The sequence below is a fragment of the Macrotis lagotis genome, chromosome 1 (genome assembly GCF_037893015.1).
Source record: "Macrotis lagotis isolate mMagLag1 chromosome 1, bilby.v1.9.chrom.fasta, whole genome shotgun sequence".
Lineage (NCBI taxonomy): Eukaryota > Metazoa > Chordata > Mammalia > Peramelemorphia > Peramelidae > Macrotis > Macrotis lagotis.
In genome coordinates this window covers 287,006,823-287,030,471 of record NC_133658.1, presented here as the reverse complement: position 1 = coordinate 287,030,471, position 23,649 = coordinate 287,006,823, and the positions used below count along the sequence as shown (strand labels likewise).

The 23,649-nt window shown below is 37.1% G+C and overlaps 1 protein-coding gene across 4 annotated transcripts in view; it reads right to left on the bottom strand.

Annotated features, from left to right (window-relative positions):
- The window catches only part of ABO (ABO, alpha 1-3-N-acetylgalactosaminyltransferase and alpha 1-3-galactosyltransferase), a 50,577-nt gene extending 29,820 nt beyond the window's left edge, over positions 1 to 20,757 (bottom strand). For 3 of the 4 annotated variants that reach the window (XM_074210791.1, XM_074210792.1, XM_074210794.1), the window contains exons 1-3: positions 20,231 to 20,757; positions 19,860 to 19,934; positions 90 to 162 (exon numbers count right to left, since the gene is read on the bottom strand). In XM_074210791.1, coding sequence (XP_074066892.1) covers positions 90 to 162; positions 19,860 to 19,934; positions 20,231 to 20,270 — 188 coding nt within the window. In that variant the 5' untranslated portion in view covers positions 20,271 to 20,757. The remainder of the gene's footprint in view (positions 1 to 89; positions 163 to 19,859; positions 19,935 to 20,230) is intronic. The other variant, XM_074210793.1, reaches the window with a different exon arrangement.
- Between the last annotated feature and the right edge of the window lie 2,892 nt (positions 20,758 to 23,649).

Sequence of the window (23,649 nt, the reverse complement as noted above, 5' to 3'; positions counted from 1 at the left end):
TGAATGTATGGATTTATAACACTTATCTTTCTTGAATCATATCCTTATTTTTAACCAAAAATCATATTTAAAATAAATTCTTTCTTTACCTATATACAACCAGGCAGGCAGCCAACACCAATAGTATGCAAATCCAGCGCTTGGAATTGTTACTCAGAGATTCTGCAAAAAAGAAATCATAGACTATTTGAGGCCAACTTTACCAATCTAGAAATCCCCTAATTCCAGACTTTCCTTTAACAAACACAGGTACTTCAGGAATAAAATTTAATACTGGTTCATTTGGAGGATTGGTTAGCTACTTGTTAGAGGATTTCAGAGGCACAAGGCCCCTCAGGGTCCTGAATTGGAGATCCTCCTCTCTCTGCCAGATCAGGTTCAGAGATGGAGAGTTCCCTTGATCAGCAGGCAGCTCATTCCATCACCAGGCCCCTCTAATCATCCTAATGAATTCATTTCCTTTACAAATCAATAATTAACCAAAGAGTATAAATAAATAGTTTTTAAAAAAAGAATCACAAATTACTGACAACTACATAAGAGGTTGCTCCAAGTCACTCATAATAAGAGAATTACAAATCAAAGCAACCATGAGGTTTTATTTCATATTAAGCAAAATGGTAAAGATGACTAAAAATGAAAATAGCAAAGATTGGAGGGGATTTGGAAAGACAGGCATACTAATACACTATAGTTGAAGTTATAAATTGGTCCAACCATTCTAGAAAATGTTAAGAAATTTCATTTCCCAAAAAAGGAATTAATATATACATAACCTTGGATCCATAGATTCCATTGCTAAGCATGTACCACAGGGCCTCAAAGATTGAAAGAAAAGTCCTATCAGTTCCAAACTATTGATAAGAACATTTTATGTTGTGGCAAACAATTAGAAACCAAGTTGGTGCCTATCAATTGAGGGAGTGGTAGCAGAGCCAAGATAATGGAAGCTAGGAAGCTCCTGAAGCTTTTCCCAAAACAACTTTGAATGAAGCCCCTAAACAGAGCCTAAAGTGACAGAACCCACCAAAAAATAGTGAAATAACATTTTAGCAAGATTTCTTGGAGAAACTTCAGGAAAAAATCTAGCAATGAAATCTATGGTTATGTATCTATTCTTTTTTTTTTGAAAAAAAATTCCTTATCATTTTCTAGAATGGTTGGACCAATTCATAACTTTATTAGTGTGCCTATCTTTCTGAAACCCCTTCAATATTGACTATTTCCATTTTTTGGTCATCTTTGTCATTTTGCTCTATATAAAGTAAAATCTCATAGTTGCTTTGATTTGTAATTCTCTTCATGGAGAAGCTTCTATGTAGAGGAGGATAGCCTAGTGTAGGCAGTAGAACTGGGAAGTCAGTGAGAGGCTTTTAGAAATAGTACAGCTAAGGTTTTAGTGCAGCTCTGCCAGCAGTGAGGGTTCCAACACAAACTGGGAGAGCAAGGTTTTGAATCCTGGGAAGTTGCCACTGCCTGGACTATACTAGCACAGGGAGCAAACTGGGAACAACAGAAATGCCAAAGTGGAAAGCCAGGTACTAGAACTCCAGCCCCTAGGGAAAAAACCTGGGACAATATACCTACTCTATACCACAGGAACAGAGCTGAACTGACAAAATAACCCCCACCCCCCAAAAAAAAGACACTAACCATTAACAGCTTCTGTTCCCATAGGGGGTGATAAAAAGGTCATCTCAGAAGAGGAAAGCAGTTAAAAAATGCCTATATGTGAAGCCTCTAAGGAGTTGATGAGTTGATCTCAATTCCAAAAGGACTTCTTCAAAGAGCTCAAAAAGGATTTTAAAAATCAAGAAGAGAGGAAGAAGAAAAATGGAGAAAAGACATGAGAGTCATGCAGGAGTATTATGAAAAATTAAATGAAGAAAACAATCATGTTAAAAGTAAAATTGAACAGCTAGAAAAGGAAACAAAAAAGCTAACTAAAGAAAACTGGGGGAGTAATAAAATATGGGATGTGAATGTACTGGAAATGTACTGGAAAACTACTGTGTCATAAGAAATGGTTATTATGAAGAATTCAGAGAAGCATCAAAACACATATATGAACAAAGCCAAATTGACAAAAGCAGAGTCAGGAAAAATATACATAATAATGATGATGATGATAATGATAATAATAACAAAGAAAAGAGACAGAACAAAAAAAGAACTTGAGTTCTGCATGTTTATAATGACCAAGCTTTGCCCTAGAGAAGAATGTTTAAAGTGCATCTCCACTCTGTCTTTGCAGAGTTGGGACAGCTTGCATATTAGGAAGGCAAAACATGATAGGTAAATCAGTTTTGTTAAACTGTTTTTCTTTACCCCCCCCCCCCATTTCTAACCCTAGTGTTCATGATCTGATCTGATTCTTTTTTCTTTTCTTTTTTTTTTTTGCAAGGCAATGGGGTTAATTGACTTGCTGAGGGTCACACAGCTAGGTAATTATTAAGTGTCTGAGTTCAAATTTGAACTAGGTCCCCCAGACTCCAGGGCCAGTGCTCTATCCACTGTACCACCTAGCTGCTCCGGTCTGATCTAATTCTAGTCATATTGCTCTTTATTCTCCTATCTGAACCTTCCTCTTTCACTCACCCCATCTATGCATTGTCCCATTTCCAAGACTTAGCATACCTCATTCTTTTTTACTTATTTATTTTTTTTTTAGATTTTTTCAAGGCAATGGGGTTAAGTGGCTTGCCCAAGGCCACACAGCTAGGTAATTCTTAAGTGTCTGAGGTCGGATTTGAACTCAGGTACTCCTGACTCCAAGGCCGGTGCTCTATTCACTGCGCCACCTGGCCGCCCCAACATACCTCATTCTTGCTACCTGAAATACCTCTGCATTGATCTAAATTTTTCTTCAAGACCTCTGACCAAGATGGCTACATCTGCCTCACATCTAAATGTGAGGCAAACTACATAGCTCTCATATATCTAGTCCAAGAAAATAATTAAGTTCACTCAGACTGAATAATGACCAGTCATTCCAATGAAAAACTATAGTGAGTTCTCCCACACTAGAACTGCATAAGAGATCTCTGAGAAGCCTGAGCACAATAAAAAAGGGACCACCAACATAGCCAGAGGCAGTACAAGATATTCTCCAGGTGCAGCCAGAGACTAGCCATAGATATACATAGTCTAGAGGCTCTGTGTCTAGATAGCTAATAAAGGCTTTTTCAAGAAAGTCCCAGGTAGACAGATGGTCCTAGAGTAGCTTAGATAGTCTAGGCCAGAAAGTGGCATGATTATGCACCAGTATCAGCAAGTTGTTATTCCATTCAGAATAAAATGTCCCAGGATCATGGGCATTGAGGTAAGAACATTCTAATCTAATACACCAGAGAAAACCCTAACCATCCAGTATCCTGACTCTCAAAGATCAAGGGTAACCTAAACTTGTGATATGGAGGTCAGCATAGGAACCCAGGTGGCTCAGGGAAAGACCAATCAGAGCTGATCATCTGATGCAAAAGTTTAGGAAAATTTCAAATCTGATCCTGACATAAAGCCCAAATTTAAGAACAAAAAGTGGAGTTAAGTAAATCAAAGTAAACACAAATCAGTGTTAAAATTATTGCAAAACTGAAGATTCCCCCCCCAAAGGAGTGAGAAATACTACTGCAAAGAGAGACATAAATTAGACTTGAACCTTCCACAAGAACTGCATGATTATATGGAAGAAATGAGACTTGTTTTCTTGGGGAGATGGGAGGAGGTGAAGAGAGAGAAAAAAGCTGAAATTCAAAATTTTATAAAAGTGAATGTTGAAAAAACTATCATTGCATTTAATTGGAAAAAATATTAAAGAAAAAAGAAAGAAAAATACTTTCATATTTTATTCATTTTATGTTTCTGTAATTTACCCTTTGTTCCCCATGAGTTTTGAGTTGGACTAAGCTCAATTTTGTTGTTACTTTTGGGAAGATTGTTGATTTTAGTATTTTGTAATTTAGGTGCCCAATATTTAAAAAAATCTGCTTTTATTTCCTCATCACTGAAATTTTGTAGATTCTTTCAAATGCTATTACTATTTTTAGTTTCTTTTTGATTTGACTTTCTTCTTGCCTTGCATTTTGTCTTCTAGTTTCCCATGAACAATTTCTTCTACTTTGTGCAACTTGCTACACCTTTGTTGAATATTTGTATAAGATGGAATTCAATTATTGTTATCCATGTAGATGCAAACATTGCTATTAATTTGAATACTTGCTTCAATATGGTTTCTCATTTGTTTAAAGGATCTCTTTACTGTATCATTATGGCATAATAGTTTGTGTCTAGTTTGCTTATTTATTGTGGTATGCATAATATTGCTGACAGGGATGATATATTTTAACCTTTATTGAAGTCTAAGTTGCTTCAAAGTTTTGTAATTTTTTTAATCTAGAAATTCATAAAGGTCTCTGATATTAGAATTAGATATAGGATTTTTAAAAAGACAATATACTGAAATTGAAAAGAAAAGTCAAAGATTTGGAAGATTGCAAATAATCCAGAGTGAGAAAATCAAATTGATTCTGATTCCATTTTTTAAATTTATTTTTATCAAAGATATTATTTGAGTTTTACAATTTCCCCCCAATCTTACTTCCCTCCCCCCCACCCCCACAGAAAACAATCTGTCAGTCTTTACTTTGTTTCCATGTTGTACCTTGATCCAAATTGGGTGTGATGAGAGAGAAATCATATCCTTAAAGAAGAGAAGTCTAAGAGGTAACAAGATCAGACAATAAGATATCTGTTTTTTTTTCTAAATTAAAGGGAATAGTCCTTGAACTTTGTTCAAACTCCACATCTCCTTATCTGGATACAGATGGCACTCTCTTTTGCAGACAGCCCCAAATTGCTCCCAATTGTTGCACTGATGGAATGAGCGAGTCCTTCAAGGTTGATCATCACTCCTATGTGACTCTGGTTCCATTTTGTAATAGATTCTATTCTACATCACCCCCAACATAGTGCAAAATTTCCTAAGTCTTTGTTTCTAAGATAAATTGAGAAGTTTAGATTTTTCTCTCTGAACTAAGTTGTCCATAAATCACCTTAATTCAACGAAACATATTTCTACACATCTTATTGTTCATGTACAGTTAAGGGAGATCTATTATCTGACTGCCAAGCCTTATAAGATGCAAATGGGCATCAGGAAGTCTAGTTGTCCTGACTGTGAGGTTGGCTGACCTTCAGAAAAAACTGGACTATTGTTGCTATGGTTATAACCAAGCAATCAGGTAAATATCACTAATGAACTTCCATAGCAACAAGTTGGAAGGAAGGATTGTTGCTAGTTCTTCCTTCCTGTCCTCCATACAATCATATTACTTTCCATCATCAATGATGCTTCAGACTGTTTTATACTTCCTTTCTTTGATTTCCTGGACTTCTTAGAAGTATAAGAAGGTTAGTAAGTTAGTAAGGGTTAGTAAGTCCTACTTTTTGATCTTTTGGTTAACTGAGAAGCCACATGAAACATTTTATTGGTAATTGCTAGCCTCACTAATAAACTGAATGTGCCTCAGTTTATCTTATTCTGACCATAACAATAACAAGATTAGACCTGGGGAAAACAAACACACAGCTACTAGTACTCAGAGAAAGAGAGAGAGGTGAATGACCACAAATGAAAAAAATAATCAGACCAGACTGAGTGCACAATATCTTGACACCCTACTAAATCAGAACCCAGTTGGACAGTCAAGAACTTTGACAAAACACATCAAATTTGGAAGAGTTGATAGAATCAGGGCACATACCAGAGAGCAATTTCTAAAGCTGCTAAGAAAGATTCTCACTGGGAAGTTCCATAAACAAATAGCTCAGAAACATACTCCAGGATATGGATTATGGGGGGGAAAGGCAATATTAGAGGTGCAGGGTCAATAGAAGAAAGTGTCTGAAGCCTTTATGAAGGAAAAAAATCCCAATCAAAACCCCCTCCAATGGGAAAGTCATCAGGTCAAGGAAATGGAGACCAGGACAATCTGATACATGAACATCACTATCTGAGCCAAGCAGAAAGGCAATATCATCCATAACAATTGTGGGAAAGTTAGCCACATGAGGATTTGATGCCCTTATGAGAAAGCAGCTTTGACGTTGCAGAAGCACAAGTTTCTAGGAATGGTACTGAAAAAGGAAACTGTGTCAGATTGCTTAAGTATAGTAGTAAGCATGAACTAATATTATATCAACTCCTTATGGATTTATTCTATCTAGACTCATAGCATCCTTCTGAAAGGTGCTGGTGAAGACTAAGGATGTGGAATGAACTGATTACAAGTGATGATCATATTTAGTGCCTCATTAAAAATATTTTTGGGGAAAAATATCCAACTTTATTGGAAGAATAAGCAATAAAAAATACTCATCTGGGATCCATTCACAGAGTAATTCTGAAACTTTCTGTAGGTAATTGTCAATAAAGAAGAGACTGACAAAAATATTGGATTGGCTAGAGGAAAAAAGCCCAAAGCTTTCAAAAGACAAGTTTCATTATTTCAGAGACTCTGTCAAATTGTCATTCATGGGCACAATGGAGAGCTTTTTTTTTTTTTTTTTTTTTTTTTTTTTACTGAATAGAATACAGTTGGGAAAGCAGCCCTCTGGCTCTGCCGGGTTTTAAGGGGTGGCTTCAGACTTGATGATGTCTGGCAAAGAATGCAACCTGGGCAGAGCCTTGGTTCTGTGTTCACGGAGGGGTCCAGGAAGGCAGTGGAGAAGTAAGGGCAAGAGGGGAGAAGCAAGGAGGAAAAAGGACAGGATAAAAGGGTGGGAAGAAGGAGAAAACGGAAGAGAAGGGGGAAGGAAGGGGTGGAAAGGAAGAGGTGGGGTTAGAGAGGAGAAAGAGGGAGAGGGTGGAAGGATGTCCATGTAACACAATTTTCTGAGCAAACAACTTACATCTCACATTTTACAGTAATTGTGAAACAACAGAAACCCTCAGTCTTAAATGCACTTAGATCAATTTAGAGCTTCTTTTTTATTCTCTCAAGTGGAAATGTGGTAATGTTGACATATACTTGAACAATCCCTGAGAAATTGCAGATTCAGAATTTTATGTAACATTATTTCTTCCCACTAGGGTGTACCCGGATCTAGTGATCTCTGGAACCTGAAGGCTGGGGGGGGGGGGGCAGTTAGAAAATTGCTTTCTTTAGGCACAGATGAGGAGGAAAACATGCAAATAGCTTTCTCGGGCCACCTGGCCCTAGGAAGAAAAGTCCAAGTCAGAAAGGCTTTCAGACAGTTGAAAAGACCAGGGAGATCTCACATCTGTTTGTGTGGATTTGTTCCCCAACCAGCAAGAAGTTTGTTATTGGAGATTGGTGGCCAGAGCTTCGGAACAGAATCGTGGGAGAAATCTATATCTCTACCATATGGCTCTACCAAGCCCTCCATCTTCCAGTGCACATCGTAAGGTTTACCTTAGACATTTGTAGAATTCATACTTTTCCTCTTTTCCATTTATGCCCTTCCTTTCTTCTCTCTGTCCCATCCAGTTTCTTTTCCCATTGTCTCCTCTCTCTACCTTTCTTTTTTCTTTCCACTCTCTTCACTTCCCTGCTCTTCCACCCTTCTTCCTCCTCCTCTCTAGCTACCCTATTTTTCCTATCCAGTTGTCTTGTCTCTCCCCATTCTTTCTGACTTGATCCCTTTCCACACCCTTTCTCTTCTTCCTCTTTGCTTCTCCCCTCTTGTCCCTACTTCTCCATTGCCTTCCTGACCCTATCCATGAACACTGAACCAAGGCTCTGCCCAGATACCTTCAAATCTGAAGCAACTCACTAAAAACCTGGCAGAGCAGGGGCAGGGTGTCTGTGGGTGTGTGTCAGAGCCGGTGGAGAGGGTGCCATTGTTTTCTTTAAAGGCAAAATCTCAGCAGGAGAGTAGGCTGAAGGTCAAAGGCAAAACTCAGAAGAAAACAGCAGGTCCAGACCATCTATTCACAAGTCAGAGATGGAGGAAAAAATGAAGAAGAGGACAAAGCCTTGCCAAGAACTGATCCCCCCCAAGGGTATAGACACAACCAAATGCAAGTGGCAAGAAGCCTGAGCTCTACAGGACTCCTAGGCAGAAGTAGGGATCTAGCCCCCAAAACTCTCTTCCTCTACCTTTAGCATCCAACAGTCATTTTTATACCCAAGCTCAGTGCTGCTCCACTAAAATTCTGTGAGTGGGCAGGATCTGACAGAGTCCAGACTGTTAAGTCCTTACCTTACCCTTTAGATTTGTCACTCCATTGAATGCCATAGACCCAAAAGGCCAGCTTTAAAACTTGGAAATACACAGAGATGATACACTCCCACTCTTCCTTGAGAGATGATGCCTTCCTCCAATTACCCCTTCCCCCATAATAGCTCTCAGTCCAAAGTCTCAATTAAACCCAGAGCTAGGCACCTTGGGTGCTGAATATGTAGGCTGAATTGGGTGGGAGAAGACTTTGAACAAACAGAACAGCCCACTCCTGCTCGGCTCACCTTTAAGAGTTTTCACTCCCAGCATATTCCAAACCTTCAGAGGCCGAAGGGAAAAACGTATCTGTTTTGGGAACCAAAGCCAGTTGCAAAGAAAAGAAAACCTGCCTATTGGGAGGACCTTTTTTTTTCATATTCACCTTTACCCAGTTGCCTAAGGAGACACTTGATTGGCAGGTGGCAGGTTTGTTTACTTCTGATTTGCCAAAGACAGAGTTAGCCAAAATCAATCTGAGAGTTAGGATACCTGGATTCTTTTTTCATTTCTATTGAGGGATCCTAAACAAATCTTTCATCTCCTCTGGGAAATATTTAAATTAAGGCCTCTCCAATAACAAGAAATAGCATGGGGCAGCATGCTATATTGAATAGTCTACTGTTCAGGGACTCTGGAAGCCTCTTGACCTGGAATAGCCATGCGACCATGAACAAATCACTTAACTTCCTGACTCAATGGGTTCATTTGTAATATAACCACAATACCAATAGGACCTACTGCACTGGATTTCTGTGAGGCTCAAATGAAATCATGTATATATCACACATTAAAATACTATTAAAATGTTAGTTATTCTTAAGTCATACCAATGACCCAAGAGAGGCCAGTCTCCAACAGTGCTGACATGGACTCAGGCTGACCACATTCAGTTCTGAAACACCTGACTCCAAAGAGAAGGGGTTGGGCTCTTCTCTCACTCTCTGGCTCATTACAACTTTACCTGGAATTATTCCTGGGAAACCTTCTTCACTTCATAAAGTGATTAACATAGTTCCTTTTAGAAAAGTTACTTCGGGGTGGCTAGGTGGTGCAGTGGATAGAGCACCAGCCCTGGAGTCAAGAGTACCTGAGTTCAAATCCGGCCTCAGACACTTAATAATTACCTAGTTGTGTGGCCTTGGGCAAGTCACTTAACCCCATTTGCCCTGCAAAAAAAATATAATCCTAAAAATAAATAAGTGAATAAATAAATAAATGAATAAATAAACTGCTATAAAAAAAAGAAAAGTTATTTAATGTGCTAAAATAAATCAAGGATTTGTTTCTTCCACCAATAATTTACTAAATTCCTACTATAGGCCAATCACTTGGATAAGCATTCAGGATACAAAGATATACAAAAATAGTCCCTTACCCTGAAAAGATCATATTCTAATTTGGGGATGATATGTAAATTCCTCTCAAAGAAGAAGGCACTAGGAGCTGAGGATCTAGGAAAGACCTAGAAGGAAATCTAGGAAACTATGAGGTGGGGGGGGTCAAGTCAAGTTGTCAAAAGCATTTTTCAGTCCTTTCTATGTACCAACCATTGTACTAAATTCTGGGAACATAAGGAAAGGCAAGAAGTTCATATGCTAATTGAGGAGACAACATGCATACATCAATGTAGATGCAGAAAGAGTTCTAAGACCTTACTAGCTCCTGACCCAGAGGGGCTCCTCAGGTTGTATCTAGGATATCCTGAAGGGGATTAGTTGATGTAACAAATAAACAACTTACCAAGATTTCAGAACAGCCTTTAAGGAAGTAAAGGCAATATTAATATTTGTGTAACCCCTGACACTTTTCTGAGTTCCAGGAAACTCCTCAGAAATACCGTTTGGCTAATGCTCCCAAGTCTGGGAACATCTTGATAAGGCTCAAAAAATTGATCCTGAGAATCACAAGATATACTATAAAATTTTATCTGAGACTCACCTAATGTTCTTGTTAACCTAATCCTTTTTCTATTTCCTGCAATATTCCTGCTCCCTCCTAAAACTGCCTCCCTCCCTCCCCAGGTGCAATTGGAGCTGTGAGATAGCAAACGCCACCCTACCTAAGTCTCTCTGGTATATGACTGTCCTGTATCACAGGAAACATGTTAGACCCTGACCCCCTTCTGGCTTTTATTGGCCCTCTATATATACTATGCCACATGTGTGTAATAGTCTAATAAGGAAATATATACAACAGCCATCTCTGCTTCTGTATCCTGCTTTCTCACAACTACCCCACCTTCAAAATGCTATAAAAACCTTGCTCATTCTATTCTCAGGGTTGTTAGATTTGGGGTTTTTTAACCCCTAGCAATCCCCAGGTAAATACATTCCAGAATTCAATTGGTCTCCTAATTTGGGGTACAATAGAAGCAAATAGAATCCTTTGCTGAAACATGTCCCAAAAAGAAATGTGCATCCCTGGGGAAAAAAATCATAGACTTTTATCTCCTGTCTAGAAATAAAAGTCTCTCCCATGTCCCCAAGTGGCTGTGTATTGCAAAAGTCAAAGGCCTATCCAAAATACCCATTTCTCTCCCAATTCCTTATCACACTTCCCCTTCCCCACAATTTTGTAACCAAGCCCCTGAGACATATAACACAAATATATGAATCTGATACCTAGACTGGTGCCAATTTATTCACTAATTCACCCAAATTCTAATTCTATGATCTCTTGCTTTCCTGATGCAAGTTTATGTTCTTTTTCTCTACAGAGAAGGATTCCTTTTATTCACAGTTAGATGTAAATTAGCTTGATTTACATCCCGTAAGCCTACATGCCTCACTTCTTGTTCTCTTATTATATCATATCTTGATATCACAAAAACCTCTTATTGGTTTGCTTAAATGTCCCATTAGCATAAAAAACTAAAAGATCTTAATTCTTTATGTAACATATAGCTGATAATAGATACCAAAACTACATACTAGCCTAACTGGCCATTGACATTCAAATAGCTATAAGTCAAATGACTTAAAATTTCTAAATCTGATTTTAATATTAATCACCTGACCTGATTATAGCAGTTTGCTATAAAGATCAGGGACATCAAAGGAAGATTCTTTTTATATGTCTGTGTGTGTGTGTGTGTGTGTGTGTGTGTGTGTGTGTATATATATATATATACATTTTATATATAAATCAAAAATAGCAAAAGACTATCACAGAAAAATCTCAAATTATTTTTTCCACATCACACGGATGTTTTTACTTCAGAATAAACAAGTTTGACAATTTAAATTACATAATTACTCCCCATTCTGTGCAAGGATTTTGCCAACATTTAACAACAGTGTTACTCTTGCAAGAGTTAGACTTTTGGACTTCCAGAAGGCAGAGCCAAGATGGTGGCAGGAAGCTAACATGCTCCTGGAGCTCCACTATCAAAGATCAATGAAGCCTTGAAGATTCAAAAAAGTTTTCAACTGTAGACATTGTGGAGGATCTTCAGTGAAAGTTCATCTCTTTGGGGGAAAAGGGGAAGTAAAGTCCAGGAGGCAGGAGAATAGGGAAAGCCAGCAAGAGGCTTTTAGCCACAGTGCAATCCAGGTCCTGACAGCTTAACAATAACAGAGGTCCCAGCAGCTAAATAACAAGCCAGCAGGGAGGACTCCAGCCCCAAATAAAGTCTGAACCCGGAAAACACCAGGGTAAAAGACAGGACTACATCAGGAACAAACCACTGTTAAGTCAGAACCTGGACATAAAGGAAGATAAAAACCTCCACAAAGGCAAGGTATGGACTGCATAGGCAACATCTTGGCCAACAACAAGTAAGGAATCAGACCCCAGCCCCAGCAAAATAAAATTGGGGGGGGGGGGTGGAGGCTAGGTGGCCAAATGGTTAGAGCACCAGCCCTGGAGTCAGGAGTACCTGAGTTCAAATCTGGCCTCAGACACTTAATAATTACCTAGCTGTGTGGCCTTGGGCAAGTCACTTAATCCCATTGCCTTGCAAAAAAAGAAAAGAAAGAAAAAAAAGAAAAAGAAAAACTTAGATCTATACTCCCTACACTCCAGGAGAAGAATTAAAGCAAGAAAGATGAATAAAAAAGCTAAAAGGGCACTCACTATAGAAAACTACTTTACAGAAAAAAATGACAGCAATGCCATGTCTAAAGAAGAAAGCAGTGAAAAATCACTTACAGGGGAAGTATTAAAACAGTTTATAAATTGGACTCAAATACAAAAGCTCATCAAAGAGCTTAAAAAGAATTAAAATCCAAAAAAGAGAGGAGGAGGAAGAAGAAAAATGGGGAAAAAATGAAAGTCATGCAAGAAAATTATGAAAAATTAACCAAAGAAATCAATTCTGTTAAATGTAAAAATAACTAACTGGAAAGGAAAACACGGAAATTAATTGAAGTAAATAAAACCCTAAAAATTAGAATTGAACAAATAGAAACCAATGAATCTACAAGACTATAAGATTCCATCAAACAAAATAAAAAGGCTGAAAAATTGAAGAAAATGTAAAGTACCATTTAGGGGAAAATAAATGACCTTAAAAATAGATCCAGGAGAGACAATCTATCAATCATCAGACTACCAGAAGGCCTTGGAAAACATCATGCAAGAGATTATAAGGGAAAACTGCCCAAATCTACTAGAACAAGATAACAATATAACCATTGAAAGAATCCACAGAACCCCTCCAGAAAGAAAAACTCCAAAGGCTGTAAAAGCCAAATTTCAGAACCCTCAGATAAAGGAGAGACTATTGCAAGCAGCAAAAAAGAAAGTAATTCAGATATAAAGGAAACACAGTCAAACTCAAACAGGATCTATCAGCTCAATACTGAAGGACTGAAAGAAATGGAATAGCATATTTTGGAGAGCAAAAGACCTGGGATTACAACCCAGAATGTATGACCCTGCGAAAATAGTGTGCTTCCAAATTTCCTGACACAAAGACCAGAACTGAACAGAGAATTCAATTGCCAAATATACAATACAAGGATTCCATAAAAAAGGTAAATTAAAAGGGGAAGGAAAAATCAAAACAAAATAAAACAAATGTTGGTCAAGACTATCAAATTGTATACAACCCTAAAAGGGAAGATATAACACTTCTAACTCTTTAGAACTTTACTTCTTTAAGAATAATTGGAGGGTAGAATATAATTGAAGAGAATGAACCTAAAGGATATGGGTATAATTGGATCTTATCTCTCCATTGTAGAGGTCCAAGATCACATCACTATGTTTGAGACAAAAAGTCCTGAAGAAAAGCAGGGGTATTAACTGTAAACTTAAGTGCCTCCTTATTCTTTGACTCACTTTAATCACATGGTGCTTAGCACCTTGTCTAATGAAGGTATCATAAACTGAGGTCCTGAGTCAATGTCTCTTTAACTTAGAATCATTTGTAAAGTTCTCAGGTGAGACTTTCAGAGCTTCCCAGTTCTTAGAGCCCTTTCAGCATCACAAACTGCAAGGTCCTGAGTGAAAGTCTCTGTAATTTACAATCCTTTGTAAAGTTCTCAGATGAGACTTCCAGAGCCTCCCAGGACTTAGAGATGTATAAGATTCTTACAGTTTATAAGATCAGGGTTTACATGTGTTTCCCTTAACAAGAGGTTAAGTACCTGGCCTTGTTTCACTTAAAAAAAGGTTTTAAGTACTCTGGGTGGGGAGAAGGGAAAGTAAAGTGTGAAAGAAAATTGGCTTGGGGGAGAGGAGGGGGCACAAATAATTTAAGAAATGATAAGGTTTTTGGATAATATTGTGGTTTGTGAGGAGAATTGAGGTAAAAAATGATTATAATTATAATTTGCCTCAATTTGAGTCAATGCTGCTTATCAAGCAATCAAGCAAACAATTTGTAATGATATCTTGAAAATAGGAGTTTATCAAGCAATCAAATAATCAAACTGTGACTGATGATACCTGATTAATAATATTAGAGTGATAAATAACACCAAGGGAAGAGGCACAAAGATTTATAATTTTAGAGGGAAAGAAGGGAGAATGTGAATGCTGAGTAAATTCTATTCATAAGATTTAGCCCAGTGAAGGAATAAGATAAATTCCCACTTGGGTTTAAAAATCTAACTTGATCTATAGGGAAGGGGTGGGGGACTGGGAGAGGGAAAGATAAGGGGAAAAGGGACTGATAAAAGGGAAGAAAAGGTTTAAGTGAAAATAAACTGAAAGTTAAATTTTTAAAAGAAAAATCAAAGGGGAAAGGTAGTAAAATTTTGGTGAGAAAAGGAAAGAGATAAATATAAATGGAGAAAGATAGCATGGAGATAAATACAGAATTAGTAATCTTAAATGTAAATGTGAATGGGATGAACTGTCCCATAAAATGGAAGTGGATAGCAGAATGGATTAAAAACCAGAATCCTATAATATATTGTGTATAGGAAACACGTTTGAAGCAGAGAGATACACACAGGGTAAAGATAAAAGGCTGGAGCAAAATATATTATGCCTCAACTGAAGCAAAACAATCTGGGGTAGCAATCCTAATTTCAGACAAAGTAAAAGCAAAAATCAATCTCATTAAAAGGGATAAGGAAGGAAATTACATCTTCTTAAAAGGCACCTTAGGAAATGAAGCTATATCATGTATGCACTTAATGGTATAGCATCCAGATTCCTAGAGAAAAAGCTGAATAAATTCCAGGGAGACATAGGCAGTAAACTTTAATAATGGGAGATCCCAATCTCCCTCTCTCAAAACTAGATAAATCTAACAACAAAATAAACAGGAAGGAAGTTAAGAAGGTGAATGAAATCTTAGAAAATTTAGATATGATAGACCTCTGGAGAAAACTTAATGGGAGTAGAAAGAATATATCTTTTTCTCGGCAGTACATGGCACCTTCACCAAAACTGACCATGTACTAAGGCACAAAAAACATATAATCAAATGCAGAAAGACAGAAATAATAAATACCCACTTCTTGGACCATGATGCAATAAAAATTGCATGTAATAAAGGGTCAGCGAAAGATAAACCAAGAAATAATTGGAAATTAAATAACTTTATCTTAAATAATGGGTGGATCAAACAGCAAATAATAGAAATAATCAATAATTATATCCAAGAAAATGGTAATAATGAGACATCATACCAAAATTTTTGGGATGGCAGCCAAGGCAGTTTTGAGGGGAAACTTTATATCTCTAAATGATAAAATAGAGAAAGAGGAACTCAATGAATTGGGTATGCAACTAAAAAAGCTAGAAAAAGAACAAATTAAACATCCCCAATTAAATACCAGATTAGAAATTCTGAAAATCAAGGGAGAGATTTATAAAATTGAAAACAAGAAAACCATTGATCTCATAAATAAATCTAAGAGTTGGCTTTATAAAAAAGCCAATAAAATAGACAAACCTTTGATTAATCTGATGTAAAAAAAAAAAGATAACCAAATTACCAGTATAAAAATGAAAAGAGTGAACTAACCACCAATGAAGAGGAAAATAAGAGATAATTCAGAGCTACTTTGCTGACCTGTATGCCAATAAATTGGATAACTTGAGTGAAATGCATGAATATTTGCAAAAATACAAACTGCCCAGATTAACAGAAGAGGAAATAAATTACTTAAATAACCTTATTTCAGAAAAAGAAATTGAAGAAACCATCAATAACCTCCCTAAGAAAAAGTCTGCAAGTCCAGATGGATTTACAAGGGAATTCTACAAAATATTTAAGGAACAATTCATTCTTATTCTACATAAACTATTTTTAAAAAATAGGAGAGAAAGGAGTTCTGCTTTACCAATCAAACTACCAAATAATTACCTTATGGGCTAGAAAAAATAGTAACAAAATTCATCTGGAGCAACAAAAGGTCAAGAATAGCAAGGAAACTAAAACTACACTATAAAGTAAGTCATCAAAACCACCTGGTACTGGTTAAGAAATAGAGTAATGGATTAGTGGATTAGGATACCTTTAAAAGAAACTACAATAAATGACTACAGCAATAGCCTCTGGGATAAGAACTATTTGACAAAAATTGTTTGAAGAACTGCAAAACAGTATGGCAAAAACTAGGCATAGACCATATCTCATACCCTCTACCAAAATAAAGTTAAAGTGACTACAGGATTTAGACATAAAGACTGATATCATAGATGAATTAACAAACCAAAAAATTATCTATCTGATCTATGGAAAAGGGATAAATTTATAATCAAACAAGAATTAGAGCTGATTATAAACTGTAAAATGAATGATTTTGACTCTATTAAATTTAAATGGTTTTGCACTAATAAAAATCAATGCTGTCAAAATTAAATGGAAAACAGAAAGCTGGGAAACAATTCTCAAAACCAGGAGCTCTGATAAAGGTCTTATTTCTAAAATATATAGAGAGAATTACATCAGATTTATAAGATCACAAGTCATTCTCCAATCGATGAATGGTCAAAGGAGATAAACAGACAATTTTCAAATGAAGAAGTTAAAGTTATGGTTAATCATATGAAAAAATGCTCCAAATCACTATTGATTAGAGAAATGCAAATTAAAACAACAATGAGGTATCATCCCACACCTATTAGATTAGCTAAAATGAGAAAAAGGGAAGATGATCAATGTTAGAGAGGTTGTGGGAGGACTGGGACATTAATGCATTGTTGGTGGAGTTGTGAACAGATCCAACCTTTCTGGAGAGCAATATGGAACTATACTCAAAGAGCAATAAAACTGTTCATATCCTTTGACCCAGCAATTCCAATTCTAGGTCTATAACCAGAAGAAATTATAAAAAATGGGAAAAGTGCTACATATTCCAAAATATTCATAACAACTCTTTTTGTAGTGGCAAAGAATTGGAAATTGAGGGGATGCCCATAAATTGGGGAATGGCTAAACAAGTTATGGTACATGAATACCATGGAATACTATTGTTCTATAAGGAAACCATAAATGGTTGGACTCTAGAGAAGCATGGAATGACTTAACAAGATCTGATGCTAACAAAGGGAATAGAACCAAGAGAACAATGTACACATCAACAACAACATTATGAGATGAACAATCTTGATGGAAGTAGCTCCTCTCACTGGGACAACTGTTTCTGACTGGTTATGCACTATATTATCCCCAACAGAGGAAGAAAAACTGAGGGGAGGGGGGTGGGGAGAGAGGGTGGAGGAAAATTTTGTGACTTGGAAATATGCATGTGCATGTGAATGAAAATAAATATATAAAATTTTTAAAAGAGTTAGATTTTCTATTCTATTCACCCAATAACTTACATTAACAAATTCACAATTTTTCCTATATACCAACAAATCTGAATCAAATTCCTTTCAAATACTGACTTTAAAAAGTGATCTCACATGATTAACTGACTCATTAGCAATTAAATTAATTAAATTTACCAAAATCAATTGACTTAAATTTTGCTAATACCCATCCAAACTTACAGGAATGGTCTCAATTTAATTAAAATGATCATAAAAAGGTAGCATAAATGATACAAAATTTTAATTTAGCATTTTTCTTTTTTTTAAACCCATGAGGGATTTTCCTTTTAAAGAATTTCAAGTCTCTCAGTCCCCTATTTTCAGTAATGAGCCTCTAAGATGAATGAAATTGCCTATGTTGTTATAGAAATGTACAAGTGGGTCTCTGGTCATCCTGAGGAAACTAGACTGATTTAAATTTCTTTGAAATCAAGTCAATTAAGACTGATCTGCGAAAATCCTGTAACAGTCATAACTTTAGGGTCAAATATAGCATTTTGTGATCAACACTACAATTTTAAATCCCCAAATGTTTAGTTTATTTGAGAATCTATTCTTTATTATGAATTTTAACTGTTATAGCTACCAATATTTCTTAATATCATAATCAAAATTATGCATTTTATAAGCTTGAAACATCCTGAAGTTAATGTTTTCAGGTTACACAAAGGGTTGACTCATACAGAGTCATTTAATAGAAGAGATGATAAAAGATTCAGTTGCTTTCATACCCATCATATCACAGCCATATATATGACCTATTAACAGCAGGTCTTTGTTTTTCTCCTTAGAGAATAATAATCTAAGTCACCTTTCTTTGTACAGTATATAACTTTCCTAATGCCAAATCTCAATTATTAGGTAGCCCTGATAGGGTAAACTATAATTTGGTATTGGAGTTTATGCCCGAGAGAGATCTTTAAGATATAGAAATACAAAAACCAGAAAAATTTCTAAGATACAGGTTGTGAAAAGTTCTTCCTACCCATCTGTCTCTGAATAGGTGTAGATATATCTTTCCTTATCCAAGTTCTTGCCACATCCTCAGACTAGCCCCTAAATGAGAATTGCCTTTCCCTTTGATTTCACCTGCAGACTTACATATTCTTAGCTCCCTCCTGCAACTGTTTCCTCTGGGAAAGCAGCAGACTAAAGATTCTAACATCTAGCCATCTGTTATTTAAACTTATCTTGTTCTTCCCCAAAACAGGCTTTCAGCTGACTGTCTCACATCACTACTGACCTAAAAACTATCAAATAATTAAATCCTCAACTCCTGATACATATATTCCTCTCTTTATAAGAACAGTTAAAAAAAATCACTCCTAGTTACCAAACTATTTGCAAACCTTCATTAATATTATTCTTATTTACTGATCATAGACGAACCAAAAAAAACTTTCCAATGTATTCTGTTGAAGTTAAATCATTACACTCTTTTAATAATCTAGCATGGATTGGACCCTAAAATCTTTAAGAATAGACGATAGTTTGCAATTAATTATCAATTTCATATTACTCCTTCAAAAGCTCAAAAGAATAAAAGGAGGATTCACATTTTAGACTATTTATTTTAGTTAGATTGAGACCAGGATAAACTAAATTACACTTGGATTCATACACAAATCCTCAGTTTCAACATTGCACTATACTTTTTTCCAAGTATTCAATATTTCCAGGGTTCATTATTTCCCAGACAATTCACTACTCTAGTAGATTTGATTTTACTTCAATTATCACATTTAAGCACAACTTAATTCAATTAATTCTAGATTCCATAATCCCAGAAAGATTACATAATTTAATTTTTTCTCATATAATTTTTCAGACTTATACCCTCCTTCTATCCCTTTCCATTCTTCTTAATTCCCTTAAAATTCATTTTACAAATTTCCTTTTAATGTTATTATTTTTTTATTGCTTAACCATATTTCAGAGTTCACTGAATATTTTTCTGATTTTAGTACATATTGTCAGACCAGATCCAACGACTTATTAAAACCTTACTGTTACCAATATATGAATTTATTCTTCATAGCACGTCTCTCAATTTGCCACAATTAAAATATACCCCTTAAAAGATAAAATCAGCCAATATATGTTTTTAACCTCTTAAACTATTCACAACCTAGACTCCCCTTCAAATGTCTTTTAACTTGGAAAAACAGCCACTCAAAAAGTCTCACAGTCTCCTGCACACAAGTACAGGGAAGAATAGCTATCCAGGCTGAAACACTGCAACCTCGTCCAGGTTGGGGGATACCTAGTTGAGCTATGGCAGTCCAGGCCCAGATCAGAGGCCAAAAGAGACAAAGAGTTGGCAGAAGGGGGAAGACTTCCCTCCACATCCAGCCATCTCAACACTCAGAGCTACAGATCTGAAAGAAAAAAAAACTTACTTCTCTTCCCATTGGATGGATGGAGCCACTCTCTTCTGTTTCTGAGCCCACAGTTTAAGCTTAAATCAATTTTACCTTAGAAAAAGAATGAAAAGTAAAAGGGGACAGAGAGTTCTCCAGGCCCAGGAGCCTAGAAAACTAGGAAGCTAACATTGGTGAAGGAGAGCAGAAAGTTTGATTTTACTCAAAAACATACATCTATAAAAATCCAACTTAGTCATCCCTTCAAAAATTCTTCACTGCATCCTCCTATCTTTTGAATTTTCTTTTTATTCTTTTTTTCCTAGTACAGCTAACACTATCCCAAATTCCTGGCCTCCTCCCACTGGGACTATATGAAGGAAAACCAGTATCTCCAGGGATTCCCTTACCTTTCCCTGATTGCCCTGGCTCCAAATTCTTCTTCCCCATCCTTTTTTTTTGGGGGGGGGGTAAAAGACTGCATGTATGCTCTCAATTACACTCTCAGTCCCCTAATCCCTGCAGGATTCTTAACTATTCAGATAGTATTTGGTAGTCCTCTTTGTATCTAGGATTTTAACCATCCAGATAATTCTTGTTAGTTGTCCTTTCTAATCTTGGGTTTTGTGCACAAAAATTACTTGGGTTGTTTTTTCTTCCCTTAGTCTTGGTTCACTCATGGCTGGATTACTCAGTGTGGTCCCAGGATCTTTGAATAGTCTCCAAGCAGGGATACTCACTGGCCACACACATGTATGTGATAAAAATACACTAAAACAAAACCTGCAGGGACTGGTCTGAGCTAAAAAAAAATGTTTTATTTGCTTTTCTCAAGAGAAGGGCCCACTCCAAATCTCACAAAGGTAGTGAAGATCAAGGAGCTGCCCTGAAGATTTTTTGGCCTATCACGATCCCCTCCTCCTCCCTATCCTCTCTGTTGATTCATTGGTTAGTCTTCAGAGTTACATTCTACTTGCAAAAATCTATCCTAGCAACAAAAAAAAGAATGAAAGGTTTTCTTAGAATATTACTTCACAATCAGATGGTGAGAACATCAAAAAGACTTTTAATGACCTTCTATGTCTATCTTATTGAAATAATGTCTGAGTATGCAAAGTCTTCTAAGAAAAGTCTATTTAGTCAATAAAAATAGTCTTATCATCAAACAAGAGGCTTATGAGTTTCTTTGGAATGTAAGGTTTTCTCATGGGAAAAGTCTACTATTCTCCTAGTCAGTAAAAATAGTCTCATCAAAAATTAGGAGAGCGGGCCACCTGTTTGGAATATAAGGGCCTTTCTTCTAGAAAGTTTAAGAATAATAGTTTGTTCTTTCTTAATATTTCTTAACCCTGAGAGGACTTCACTTGGAATATTAACCCTAAAAGATTGTATTGGGAATATTCCACAGTACCATTGAAATCAATGGGTCGAGACTTCTGGCCAAGGTGGCGGAGAGAAGACAGGCACAGTTCTAAAGTCTCCTGATCTCTTCCCCATCTATCACATGAAACAAACCTCTTAAAAGAAATCCAAACCACAAAACCCAGGAAGAAAAGCTAGGAGAAAGAACATCTACCTCACTATTTGTCTCCCGCAGCAGCCTTGACTGAGCACTGGCGGGTGAGTCTGGGCTCAGAGGGAGGATCAGCCCTGATCAGCGAGATTAACAGCTGAAATGGAACCAGGAGTCTGAGGGCCCGAGAGCTGAACCTGCTGGATCAGCAGTGGGGCTGGATGACAGGGGCTTAGGTGCACGGGGAAGCAGAGGTGCTGGTGTTGGTGCTGTCCCCCTGGAGCTTGGGGAAGGGGCTGCAGGGAGAGGTCTGGTGCAGGAGAGCTGCGGACACCATCCCTGGGCTCCTCAGGTCTGAGAAAATCTGAGTCCATGCCTCCATTGCACTAAGGCCTCCTCCAAAACAAACAATTGCAAACTACTTCTGCCTCAGGCCCAGGTGTGTGAGCAGAAGAACCAGCCCAGCTGAGAATGACCTCAGGCCAGGGTAAAGCCCACCATTGATTGAAAGCAAAAGAATTCAATAGCTCCAATTCCTTCCCTCAAGCAAAGGGAGAAAGCCTCTCAACCAAGGTCACAGACACTCCAGAGAAAGCAACCAGCACCTCCTACTGGCCATACCAAGAAACTGCACTCAGTGAGCAAAGCCTTTAGTGATCCCAAGCCCAGGTGAACCAACCCCGCCCCCCAACTCAAGGTCTTAGCATAATGAAGAAGGGTCAGAGGAAAGATGGATCCATAGAAAAATTCCTGGAAGGGAAAGACCCCAACTCGGAGAGACCTGGTACCTCTGAGGAGAATACAATCTGGTCTCCAGCACAGAAAGACTTCCTTGAAGAAATAAGGAAGGAGCTTAAAAATTTGGGAGAGACAATTAATACCTTACAAGAAGAAAACAAAACCTTAGAAAGTACAACTGGACAAACACAAAAGGAGAATAAATCTCTCAGATCCTCAAATGAGCAAATGCAAAAAAGAAATCAATTCTCTCAAAACCTCAATTGGTCAAATGGAAAGCTCTTTCAAAAGTAGAAGTGACCAACTGGAAAAGGAGTTGTAAAAGGTTAATGAAGAAAACTCCTCCCCCCAAAAAAGAATGGGGTCTACAGAAACTAATGACCATGAGACAGCAAGAGTCGGTTAAACAAAATCAAAAAATAGAAAAAATAGAAGCAAATGTAAAATACCTCATCAACAAAACCACTGACCTCGAGAATAGATCGAGGGGCAACCTGAAAATTATAGGACTTCCTGAAAACATTGAAGAGAAAAAAATCCTGGACTTAATATTACAGGATCTAGTGATGGAAAACTGCCCTGATATCATGGAATCGGAGGGCAAATTAGTTATTGAAAGAGTACATCGATCCCCACCAGAAAAAGATCCTAAAATGAAAACACCAAGAAATGTTGTGACCAAACTCCAGAACTATCAGATAAAAGAGGAAATCCTGCGAGCAGCCAGAAAGAAACAATTTAAATATCAAGGAGCCACAGTAAGTAAGGATCACGCAGGACATGGCTGCATCAACTTTAAGGGATCGAAGGGCCTGGAATGAGATATTTCGAAGAGCACGGGAGCTTGGAATGCAGCCAAGAATCTACTTTCCTGCAAAGCTGAGCCTTCTCTTCCAGGGAAAAAGATGGACATTTAACAAAATGGAAGAATTCCAAAAATTTCTGATGAAAAGACCAGAGCTAAACAGAAAATTTGTACATCAAACAGGAGGTTCAAGAGACACATGAAAAGGTTAAAAAAAATGGGGGATGGTAAAAGGAAAAAAATGCAATCCAGTAAGTTGAAACTGGCTATATCCCAGCATGGGGTGAGGAGAAGACTCTCATAAATCCTGAGAAATGTAACTCTAACAGAGAGAATATACCTAGCCATAAATGATGGACATCCATGACCTATCCATGAGACTGCTATCTAATGGGATGCAACTGGCTTTAACCCCACTTGGGAGAAAGACTCTAATTACTCTCAGGAATTTTGATTCTATTCAATAGAATATACTGAACTAGAAGGGACAGACACTCAGAATTTTCTATGACTTAGATAGAATGATCTAAAAAAATACACTACCTCCCTAAAAAGGGGGACAGGAAAGAGACAGGAGGAGGAAGGGGATTGAATGGGACAAATCTCATTACACTAAGAGGTACAAAAAACCTATGGTAATAGAGCGGAAGAAGGGAGCAGAGGAGAAACACCTGAATCTTCTTCTCATCAGACTTGGCTTAAAGTCAACCTGCACATACTCAGTTAACTTATAAAACATCTAACCTTTCAAGTATTAAAAGGGGAAAAGGGGA